At 36.7% G+C, this 12,500-nt stretch overlaps 1 protein-coding gene across 7 annotated transcripts in view; it reads left to right on the top strand.

Annotated features, from left to right (window-relative positions):
• SCML2 (Scm polycomb group protein like 2) overlaps positions 1 to 12,500 on the top strand; it is a 71,096-nt gene that overhangs the window by 29,100 nt on the left and 29,496 nt on the right. For all 7 annotated transcript variants that reach the window (XM_085051230.1, XM_085051255.1, XM_085051264.1 and 4 more), the window contains 3 exons: positions 1,361 to 1,595; positions 4,273 to 4,361; positions 5,804 to 6,047. In XM_085051230.1, the coding sequence (XP_084907356.1) occupies positions 1,361 to 1,595; positions 4,273 to 4,361; positions 5,804 to 6,047 (568 nt within the window). The remainder of the gene's footprint in view (positions 1 to 1,360; positions 1,596 to 4,272; positions 4,362 to 5,803; positions 6,048 to 12,500) is intronic.

Raw genomic sequence — 12,500 nt, forward strand, 5'->3', positions numbered from 1 at the left:
TGCTCCTTGTCTGCCTGCTATGGATCTCCACCAGACCTGGTCGGGGGGCACAAGGGGACATAGAAGTCCTACAAGTGTGAATGCCCATGGTTTTGGGTATTCTAACCTGCCTTCCATAATAGAAGTCAGACTGTGTTAGTCTGTATGGGGTAGCTGTTGGGTTTAAATGTCATGGGGAAGGATGCTTACAGTTCTGGGAGTCTGTGTTCAAAAACAACTTCATACTGAAGAGTTGCAGAAAAGAGTTTCCAGGCTGATAGGAGAATAATCATCACCTCCTAGGAGAAATTTCAGTGCTTGACTTATTTACATTGTTGAAAGGGTACTGAGAAAGGGTCAGTTGTAGATTTTGGTTTTATTTGCCAAGTTGCAAAAATAATTTAGATGATATTATTGGCAAAAAAATCCATTAATAAAATTTAGGCTGGAATTGAGGAGGCAACTAAAAAGAATAGTGAGAGGCATTCCATCCCAGTTAGTGTTAATACAAAGTTTTGAACATCATTAGGTGAAGTCACTGCCTGCACTACCACAGAAGGCAAGTAATCAGACTGCAGTCCAGTCAATCACTGCCAATAGTGTGTTGATACATAAGTAAAAAAATACCCTTTCATAAAAAATACCATCCTTAGCATGTGACAAAAAGTTCTGCTCAAAGACCAAATTGCATTTGTCACATTTCTTTTCCCTGTGCTAATTAAATTGGCATTTCATTGTATGTGATTATATTAAATTCTCTGCAAATAAGCACCAGCTACAGTTTTTATCTTAGCATAGAAGTTTTATATGACTTTAGGACTGTTTTCTTTCTGTAGAATGTTAACACTAACTCTTTTCCTCATCTTCTTTCATTGTAATGTTAGGGGTTTTTTGATGCAGAAGCTCTTACTTTGGGCTTTTGTAGGGCCTAGGGTAGTAGGGTCCAAATTTTGTTTAGATTCCCAAAATATTATTACAATGAGAATAACTATTTCTTTTGAATTGAAAGCTAATAAACCTTGTGGTTGGGATTTTTTTTTTTTGGATGTGTCTGTTGGTTTCTGTTCTGGTTTTTGGGTTTTTTTGAGTTGCATGTCATGTTTCCCAATGTCCTTGTATTCCATTCACTTCACTGCTGCCCATCTTTATGTCCATATCTTCATAATAATTCCCTTGTTACTCTTCTTAGCATCCTTATCCTTTTAGAAAGCAATCATGCTTATGCAGTTGGCAAGTTATCTTTTTCTGACTTACTGCTAGACACTCAAAGTTCAAAAGCTTCTTCTTATTTGTATGATATGCTTGGATGGTACACTGAACTGGCAGGTAAATTTAGCAATATTAACAACAATAAGAAAAAGTCTTGTACCTTTTATTGTAGTCCAGAATTCCTCCTACGAACGATTTCAAAGTTGGTATGAAATTGGAAGCCCGCGATCCTCGCAATGTTACCTCAGTTTGTATAGCTACAGTAATTGGGATCACTGGTGCCAGGCTAAGGTTGCGGCTGGATGGAAGTGACAACAAGAATGATTTTTGGAGGCTTGTGGATTCCTCGGACATACAGCCCATTGGGACCTGTGAAAAGAAAGGAGGCATGCTCCAACCTCCGCTTGGTGAGTAACAAAGCTTCTGGACAAATGTGTGTGGAGTGTTGCTTTCAGGAAGTCGAATTTACCTTTTCGTTTTGGCAAATTTTGGTATTAGCATTTCACCAAAACATTATTTAATTGAAAAAGAGGTCAGTAAACTAATTCTGGCTGGGTGAATTGTGGCTTTTTCTTATTTTTTTCAATTCTCATAAGAATGAGCAGTTTTGTTTGTTGATGGTTTTTTTTTTTTAGTAGGCCATTAATATTAATATAGATTTTTGTGCTCTTTCAAAAATACAAGAAAAGCAATGCAACCAGGGTGCCAGTCTAGAAAAATATTGCTTAGGATAGATACAGTTTGAGCGCAGAAGGGCCTTTTTTCCTTTCTCTCCTTTGGATATATAGAGGTTTTGAATGAAAACACTGGAAATTCCTGACATTGGGGGAAAAGTTGATTTTTTTTTTTCCCCCAAGAAGTTTCTCAGTTTAACCTCTCTGAATTTGATATAACATTGTAGAATGAATGAAGTGATACCAGTATTAGAAATGGAAAAGTATACCAGTTCCTTCAGCTGCACATTTATACAGCATTAAAAATATGGCTTCGGGAGCACAGCAGTTTTAAAAATGTGTTTCTAAACCAGAGTGATGAATAAAACAACTCCAGTTATGTGTGATGGGGGCAGTTGATTCGTTAAGAGGAGAAACTTGCCATGATCATCAGTAGAAAGGTTGATGCCTTCTCCTCAGGTACTGTTTCTTACGGTTATTTGGTCAGGCTGCTTGCAGTGCAGCACCTAACAAGCCGCTGTTTCCCTGCACCCAGGCATGGAAGTTTACCTGCCCTCTGAACAATTGCTGGTTATTCAGAAAAGAATGTGAGTGCCACTATTTTGGCCCTCCTGCCCTAGATTTTTCTAGAGATAGGCTGAATTCCAGCAATCAAACATTCTGGCATACCTAGATAAATTTTTGAAAAAGCCTTTTTGGCAGTTGTACAGCATCCTGTTCCTGGGCAAAGCTGGGAGCTAATTGGGTGTATAATTACCTCCTGTTAGACATTTTACCAACTGATTTTTTTTTCCTTAGTAGTAGGGAACCTTCTGGATACTAATGTTTCACTTCTATCATAATAGCTTGCTAAAATAGTCCCTCCTACCTGATTTTTACATGGGTTTAATTATGCATGTTACATAAAGGTTTTGAGAAAGCGATTATTGCAGCAAAGTGTTCTTGTTCCAGCCTCTGTTTTCCATAGGTGAGCTTTTTGTTGTTGAGAACTTAATGTTCTGAGCAAATTACATTGCAGATAGCATTTTCTCTGGTTTTACCAGGACAACTTAAAAGCCAAATGAAGTTAATTGAAACTGTTGTTTAGTTGTCATTCTTCTGTCTGTCTTGTATATCTTGTCTGGGCTACCTAGTTGGGAATATTGTGTTTCACTAACCACATGTGTTCAGGTTTTGTAAAGACTCTGAAATGAAACCAAGCCTGACAATCAGCTCAGTGGTCCCCAGATTATGACACCATTTATCAAATAGGAGATTTGCATTCATTTAGGTGTTGCATAGGTAGTTCTAACCTGAAAACTCTTCATTCAACTGAAGAGAGCTTAAAGCTATGAGCTAAAGGACCATTATAGCATATAATCAAATTTTAGATGAGTAAATTATTTAACTGATCAAGAATGGCAGATATGTTCCACCTTTCTAGTTACAGATTTTTAAAAGAATTGTTGAAGGTCAGTTATGAGGGAACTCATGAGCTCTTGGCAGATTATGGTACTGTTTGCTTTGTGGAAAAAATTCCGATTTGCTGTATTATGTCTGTTTCTCTGCAGAACTGTTCCAGACATTCAACTGCTAAAGAAGCAGAAAAAAATGTCCACTATGTCTGTTATCTTACTCATTACTTTAAAACATTCATTTGGAAAGCAAAGAAAGCAAAAGGATTTTTTGTTTGTTTTGTTTTATCTTTTAACTGGAAAGTGGTTGATTGTGGGGGAAGATTATCTGGAATAAGAAGGTTTTCAGCCAAACCTTTGTCCTGTTTGAATAAGGTAGTTCACCTAAACAAATTTGATTGTTGTTTATGTTTTTTATTCACTTGTTAATGAAGAGTAATAAAATAGAAAGACCTTTTGGCTTATGTTTTCCAATATGATACATGATTTATTAATTTTTTTTGTTCACTCTTAGGTATTCTTTGTTTTTATGGCTATTTATATATTTATTTTAATAAGGGAGGGAGAAAAACCACTTGTTCTGGTTTTTGTCTGTGGTTTAGGTGAAAGAATAACAAGATTCTCAAAAATAAAAAAGTGTCTTCTCAATAAATGAGCTAGAACCTGAAAAGAAAGCTAGGTGTTTGTGCCAGGGAAGTTCCACTGCACCAGGGACTGTGTGGGACAACCTAATGGTCTCCTGTACTAGAACCTGCATGTCATTAATCCTAGAAATTGATCCTGATGTGATGATGAGTGATTTTGCAGGCAAGTCCCTCAGAATGGAAATGAATTGCACAGCTTTCTGCACCTACAGCAACCCTGTTCATTTTTTCTTAGCTACTTCTATTTTGGCCAAGTCTGAAATAGAGAGAATGAGGCTTTAGTGAAACAGACTTTATATCCTTTTCCTCCTGTTGTATTTTACAAACTGAAAATAGGGCTGTTTGTTTTGTTTTTTGTTTGTTTGTCCTCAGGGTTCCAGATGAATGCATCCTCTTGGCCAATGTTTCTCTTAAGAACTCTCAATGGAGCTGAAATGGCACCTGCAGCATTCTTTAAGAAGGTAAGAAGAAAGGCATTTCTAGTAAACAACTTCCTATAAAATGGTCCATGGTTACATTTTTTAATGAGGATGCCAGATACTGCCCTGTTGTTTGCAGCACAGACAGGGAAGGCAAAACTATTATTTAAAATGACTTTGAACTGGATTGACAAGCTATGGAACTAGACAGCAATCTGTGTCTAGTCCATGGAGATGGCTGTTTCTTTTCCTAAACTGAGACTTCAGAGTATGGTGTGATATTTAGAAAAAACATGTTTGCCCATTTTTTTGTCTCATGGATTTTAGATACAATGTGTATCACATTTCTTAAAAGCACTGTACTCATGTGATTGTGGACAGGAGTAAAAAAAAATTAATGTGGAATGAGAGCTGTTGGAATACAGTAGTGTTTGGAAGGGTTTTGTGAAACATTTTCATTGGGCACACTCATCATTTAAAATTTAGTGAGAAAGTTGAAAATAACAGAAAAAGCCACTCCATTTTTTAAACATGACTCTTGAGTAAGTTACTGTGAAACATGGAAAATTATATAAAAATAACAGTAATATTAAAATTACTTGTTGGCTCAATTTTTTTGTTGAGGTGATAAAACCCTGCTGTCATATTGAATGTCTTCTTTTTGGATACTGGGAGTGGTACTGACAAGTATGTCAGCAAATCAAACAGTTGGGTTCAGGCCTGCAATAACATCACTTGGAGTTAACTTCATATAATTACAATTTTTTTTAGGTAAGATTATATAAATTTTCTGAGGCATGATGAGCCATGCTTCTCTGTGGTAGCCTGCAGCACATCTGAGATGGGCTTGGATAATAAGGTTCTTGAGGCTGAACTGGTAATTTGTGTTCTGACAGATCACAACTCCTGCTGTGGAGGTATACTTTTATACCAGTCACATTGGCTTGATTTTTGTTTTCTTTTGTCCACTTGGAATTGGTCTAAGGCCAACTGAGTTAACAGAGGTCCATAAATAATGTCCAATGCTAATGAATTTTTCATGGATTAATTGAGAGGTAAAGCTTTTACCAGACAGTTATCAGTCCCCAGAAATATCCATGCTCTGCAAACCTCTTCTTTATTAGCATGTAATAATTTCATTTTAGTGTCTTGGCTGTCTTGCTGCCCAGACATAATGTATTGGTTGCAACCTATTGGTTATGTAAATACTTTTATCAGGGTCTTTCTGTCATGGAGAATTTTGCTAATTATCCCAGCTGTGTTTGGGGCAATAGAATGTGGATTTTTGTAGTGCAGAAGAGCAAAGGCAAATTTGAAATATGAATAGGTTACAGAGACTGTGCTCTGTAACTTTCTGGGAGTAGTGACTATAAGCACTAAGAATGTTGAAGAAAAATAAAGTGCTGTTACTTTGTTTTCTTCTGTTTTTTTCTCTTTTAAGAGGTCATAGAAATACAAATATTCTACCACACTTATTTTTGTAGGAACCACCAAAACCTGTGCCAAACGGCTTTAAAGTTGGAATGAAACTTGAAGCTATAGATAGAAAGAACCCATACCTCATTTGCCCAGCAACTATTGGAGATGTTAAAGGAGATGAAGTTTTTGTTACATTTGATGGCTGGAGAGGAGCATTTGACTATTGGTGCAGGTGTGATTCTCGAGATATTTTCCCAGTCGGATGGTGTAGGTTGACAGGAGATGCATTACAACCACCAGGGAACAATGGTAAGATGACTAACAATATTGCTTAATTATTTTTTTCCTCAATTACAGCAGAATTTTAAAAACCAGCTGGCTGTATGCAGATAAGACTGAAGATTTGATTTGTGAGTCGCTGACGAGGATGAAATGTTGTTGAATTTCCTTTATGTAGCTTAAAGCTAATAGAAATTGCTGGGAAACAATTTTTGCCTGTTCACAGTATCTCAGGAAACATGTTTTATTTAATACTGTTCGGAGGACTTCTGATGATTTCTAATTTTTGTGTGCTTGTAAAGAATCTTGAACTAGATTCGCTGTTTGTATTATTGATAGATACATGCTCCTGTTTAATTATACTAATATATTGGTTGCTGCAGCACTTTATGTTGTGCTAACTGCTAAGTAAAGTAAAGTAGTCTTTGCTTCTGTGATGATTGGAGGTCTAAAATATATATATAGTTTTTCTTCTTTCTTATTCACAATATTCTGTCTTGCAGCTGCCTCTTCTGAATGCTTTGTCATCCTCTTGCCTTTAGGGATGTTTGTTGATCAGGTGATAGTGTCTCTTTAACTAATGGCTGCTGTGCTTTATAATGAACAACTATCTACCTTAGAAAGAAGGGAAACCGCATGAAGAGGGATATCCCTCACTGTAATCCGTTTGCTACTCTGGGGACTGCTTGTCAAGTTTCTGTAGTAGCTTTTCTTTCAAACTGTTTGAGCTTTTCTATCCTCATCCCATAAGAATTTTTCAGGAAGAGAGGTTTTGAAGGAGAGGAATAATATTTTAATTAATTTCTCAACCAGAATAATTTGTTTTCAGTGAGAATTTTCACAGCTGGTGTTAAGTGAGTAAGGGACAAGTAGCTGGTGTCACAGAGCTCTCACTGGAAGTATGAAAGGAACAGAAGCAAGAAGGCAAGAAATTAGTAATGTTTCCTGCCCTTTCCATCCCCATTGTTTTTCTGTCTTTTGCCAGCAGATCAAGACCTGTATGGAAAATCTAACTGGAATTAGTTAAGGGTACCTCTGCATCCTTGCTCTCGCCTGCCTTTCTGTAGTTACTGCCAGATTCCATTACTAAATACTGGAATTGTATTTAGTCCATTTTGGCAGATTTCAGCAAGGGAGTAACTATGTGTGTAGCTGTACTGTCCAAAATGATCTGCTGGTACCAACCTGCAGTGAGAGGGAGTGGGACGATGTACATTTGATCAGAAGTCATCTAATAGGTACCACACTGACCTTAGTCTTAATGTTTCTGTGCTCCCAATCTCTAAAGTGTCTTTCTCAGCCTCTTCAGAAGGTTGACCCTGTCTTGAGAGATCATGAATGAGGTGTGTTACTTATGGTTAGGTTAATTATTTCTTTACTGTGAGGGTGACTGTGCACTGGAACAGACTGCCGAGAGAAGTTGAGTCTCCCTCTCTGGAGATACTCCAGAACTGTCTGGACACAATCCTTGGGATGACCTTGCTTGAGCAGTGAGGTTGGACCAGATGACCCCAGTGTGGTCCCTTCCAACCTGACCCATTCTGTAATATACAAGACTGGCCGTGAAAATAATTGGCATAGAATTTTTAAAAGATATTTTTGTGACAGTTTAGAGTCCAATTTCATCTTCTGGAAAGAATATTATTAAATTGTTTAGTCTACTCCAATTTCACTGCTGGAAAGCCAGTGATATTTCGAGGTAATACATCCAGAATTTTTCTTGCCTGATCAGTGCTTGATAGAGCTTAAAGTTGTTTGACAATAAGTAAAGCTGGTTATGTAATCCAGTTCTTCAGGTAATAAACCAAACAAAATTCAGACTTAAAATACCTGTCCAGGTAGGATGCTGTTGCTTTGTTATGAGAAACAAAAACACTTTAGGCAGTAATAAAACCTGAAGCAAGGTTCTTACAGACTTGTAGTCAAAACTGAGAATTTTGGACATGTAATAGAAACTGAGTACAGAGATGCAGGTTGGAGTAGTTTTTATTTTTATTCTAAAAGTGCGCTCAAAGTTAACTGCAGTTTTATTGAAGTTGTGTATTCCTTTTTTCCCCATTCTGAGCATAAATAATTTGTTATTTCTATTTTGCTTTGTATTGTTATTTTTTATGTACTATTTGTATGTGTTATACACACTTGTTGAATTTACATAGCTGGATGAAATATTTTTTGCTCTCAGGTTGTGTTTTTCCACTGTTATTTGATCGCTATTGAGCCATTAAAGAACTGCAATGACAATCCTTTATTATGTAAATAATAGCTTCAAGAAGAGTGTAATCAAGTTGTTTCAATTCAGAAATATGATAATGTTGTCAGGATTCTTCATTCAGTCACACTAGCATTGACTACTCCAGTTAAGAGAGAAAATAGGACAGGTACTACAGTACAGGGATTTGCTTGGAGTATTCAAGTGTTATTCTGGTCTGGACCTTTTACTTGCTGGTTACTTCAGTATTTCTGCCTTGAATTTCTGCAATAGAAAGTGAAAATAATTGACTTGAGATTGGCTTGAATTCCAGAGTGAATATGAAAAGTATTCTTGATTTTTTTTTTTTTAACTACCTTTCCTGAAAGCATTTAAATGTGTTAAATCAGTACTTAGGAGGCTGAAAAAAAAAGCCTCAGATTTTGGTGAAAAAGCAAAGCTAATATACTGCAATCTAAGTATGAAAATCATAAAGAATGCTTTAAATTTCATTCATACCTGGGACAGTAATTTCCTGCCGTGAGATATATTTTGGTGTCCATTTTAGCCTTTTGAAAGAGAGCTGAAATGCAGTAAGGGAGACAGTATGAAAATAAGGGAAGCTTTCATTTCAGATGTCTACTGTCTTAGCCTTCTGCGATGCACAGAGGGAATGTAGGACCTCTTCCATGGGAGGTATTTAAGAACAGTTTAAATACAGGCTTCTAGGATGTGGGGGAGTTTTTTCAGACAGATTATATGTTATATTTACTCTTTATAACTGTATCTTCTTTAACTCTCATTAGTATTAGACAGCTCGTGAACTAAGAAGATAATACAGAGAAGTTAGGTGAAAAGGTGTTTTGGACAAACTTTTGATAGCCTTCAGGCCCTAATCTTTGTGTTTATGTTTTGTCTTTGGTTCTTATCAGAAGATGTGACTTCAGTGGACCTGGCTGGATGTCAGGATATGTGCAGTGGTATGAAATGTACCCTTCAAATGGTATTTACACTTATCAGAAGCTGTGCTTAGCTAACATTGTAGTTTATGTCATTAGAAATATCTCCAATAGCAGTAATTGGTTATGTGTGGTTTGACTTCAGTGCTTGATGTTGGCTTGGCCTGGTGCCTTAATATTTTAAAGGTGCAGTAGATTGGTTACTCTGTGTCTCTTGGTTATTTAAATGCTTTTAGAGATTACTTATTGTCCATCAACAGTGTTGTGAAAAATACCTAATGAAAAAGGTTGACATGGTAATGTCTATGCTGGACCAATATGAAGAACAATCTGCTCTTGAAGGCTTTTTCCAGCCCTGGCTGAAAGGAGATGTCTGAAGAAAAGCATAAACACATAGGAGACAGGTTTGCAGAAGTGTTCCTAGTATCTGCCCATCTACAGCCCAGCACCTTCCAAGCACAGAATAATGCTTTAAAGCTGAGTGCCTTTTCAGGTACTCAGCATAAAATGGGAAGAACTTGGTCTAACCTGTTCTTCTATATATTGGGACCATCTAAACTTCTAGCACCTACAATATCCTGCAGTAAGGATTTCTTTACTTGAGTAATACTTGAATATTTTTTGTGGAAAAGCTGATACTCCTTTTCCTTGTTGGTAGTTTCATTTGTTATCCTTGGTTTCTTGTACTGAAACAGCTTCTTGTACTTCCAGTACTTGTGCAGGAAGATTTTGGTTTTGTTGTTCAGGGATCAGTTTTATTCCTCTGGTCACCCTTGTGTTTCTATACTGTTTCGCTTTCACTTAAGGTGTTTTTGAGCCACTGGATCCAGAAGTGCACAATGTATTGAAACTTAGTGACATCGTGGTGCCTTCTGCTATATTTTCTGTTCCTTCTATGGTTATTCATTAATTGGTGTTTCTGATTTTTGGACTATTACTGATGTGATGTACTTCCTTGGAGTGAGTATGAATGCAAAAAAACATTCAGTCTTATTGCTTCAGTGTTACCTTCTGCATTTGCTCATTCTGAAATTCGGTCATCTCTTGGGTCCGTGTAACTTCTGCTTTTGATAAACTTTAAGAAGGCTTTTAAAGTTTTATATCTCTTGCATGTGTTCTTACTCACTCTTTTTCCAGGCCAAATGTATTGTGCTTTTCTATTTAATCACAATAGATTGTAATTTTTACTTTACTCAGTTGAATACTAGAAAGCTGTTACTATGCCCAAGAATATTCTTGATATTCTTGTATTGCTCTGTGGCTCATTGTATCTGGGGCTTATGATTAAAGTAGGCAGCAGGTGACTGGAGATTGCCAGAACAATTTCTATTTGCTGTTTCTGGATAAATTCATTTTACTGTTTAGTTATTACATGTAAATGGCAGTTACTTAGGCAACCCACCTTTTTATTTATAATAGAAGTAAAACCTTTTCCATAAAAGAGAGAAAACAAAAGAACTACCGGAGACAAGCTGTGAGGGAAATGATAAGTAGTTTCACCTGCAAGGATTGATTAGAGTATTAAGTAGTATATATCATTTAGATGTGAACAGCATCTGGAGATGGATGGATCAGTTTCTACGTATCCATGATCCCCATAGCCTTACGGAGCTGGATTTTTGAAGAATAAAGGTGATACAAAGAACTGAAAAAGGAGAAACTCCTCTCCACACTCTAAAAATTTGGGAGGCCGAAGGAAGATGATTAAGTAATTAAAAAAAAACCAATCAAAAAAACCCCAAAACCATGATATGCTGTAGCTTTTATCCTTAGTCATATTCCTTCTTTGCCTCTCTTCTGTATCCCCTCTTCCACACTGTGTCCCCTCATTGCTTTTCTCTAATTCAGTGCATTTATAGTCAGTGAGAGCAATCTTCTTTCATTACACTAATCAGCCTGTGATGTAAAAGGTCTCGTTCTAAAACTGTCTGCAGCAGTAAGAGTAGTACAGGCTCAAGCAGAGATTTAAAAGTATTTTATTTGTCTATTTTATGATTTTTTAGTTTAGTTTTATTTAATTTTCAGTCATGTTCTCAGTGTTTACTTTGTGCAGATTTTACCAAGCTAGATACTGGAGTTGGTCTTCTCTATTGCTGATGAAATTATGTGAAAATAGCTCTGTTATGTTTTCAGCTGAGTTGTACAAAAATATGCAACATCAGTATAAACCTAAGTACTGCCCTGTTTGCAGATGAAACAAAAGAAGTGTTAAAACTTTATACAGACCCACTGTTAGATCTGTGAAGACTCTATGTTCTTTAGAGTAGCCCAAAAAAAATCAGATAAGCATGATAATTAAGTTTCATTAAAGAAAAAAAAAAGTGAAGTGGTGCAATTTCATACTGCTGGAGGTTTTATTTTTCTGTCAGTGTGGCCAGCTTCTCTTCACGACCAGATCACAGTAGTTCAATCAGGCACATACAGTAAAGCAGATTTATGCTGTCTTCAGAATTGTACATGAAAAACTCCTTAGTAATTCAGGCTAAAATCTGATTTGCCACATTCTCTCAAATGTTAAGCTTTCTTTTATTTGGTATTAATGTTTCTTGACATCTTGCAGCACAAGGCTTGGATAGTGCTGCTACAGGGCAGTAATCACTTAAGAAAAAATGAAGGTTTTGCCTTTCTCAAAGATGTGACCTTATCATAAGTCTGGATTCCTCATTATCTTACCATGTTTATTTATAAGGTATTTGTAATTTTCTTGTAAATTGGAAATACTCCAACACATATATTTTTGACTGCTACATGTTTGGCTTTTTTCCTCTAAGTTGCCCTTGTTCAGGTTTTATGGACACTGCAGGTATTTCAGTATACTCTAAACAGAAAGTTGTACTGCTGTACAGACATCCTACCTGCAGATTGAGTAATGCAAGACCCTACTCCTGCAGGGACTAAGCAGTAAAGAGTAACTAACTTAGTTATGCCAAGCCACAGAAAGTGGTTGTGGTGCCTTACCAGTGGATGGGATTGAGTGGATATTTTCCAAATCTGTTTTAATTGGTATAAGCTATGTCCAGAATATCAGAGCTGTCATTCAGATGCTGAGACAGAACAAATTGTGGCATAGTACTATCATGCTCTGTACATCTTTCTTTTCTTCCCTCGAAGCTTGTTGAATTTTATTGTCTCATTTTGGGCCCAAATTTCATCCTGCTTATGCTGTTTGGAGAAAAATAGTGGCAAAACAAGGGCAGAATCAGTAACGATGGGGTGGAAAGTCAGGTTGTTAAATTTGTACCCCATGTGTAGAGTTGGGCTTTGCCAGGCTTACTGACAGATTCATCATCAGCGCATCTAAGCTCAGTTCAGGTAACTCAAGTTTATGCTGTTTTG

Source organism: Lichenostomus cassidix, chromosome 1 (assembly GCF_008360975.1).
Source record: "Lichenostomus cassidix isolate B80296 chromosome 1, HeHo_3.0, whole genome shotgun sequence".
Classification (NCBI taxonomy): domain Eukaryota; kingdom Metazoa; phylum Chordata; class Aves; order Passeriformes; family Meliphagidae; genus Lichenostomus; species Lichenostomus cassidix.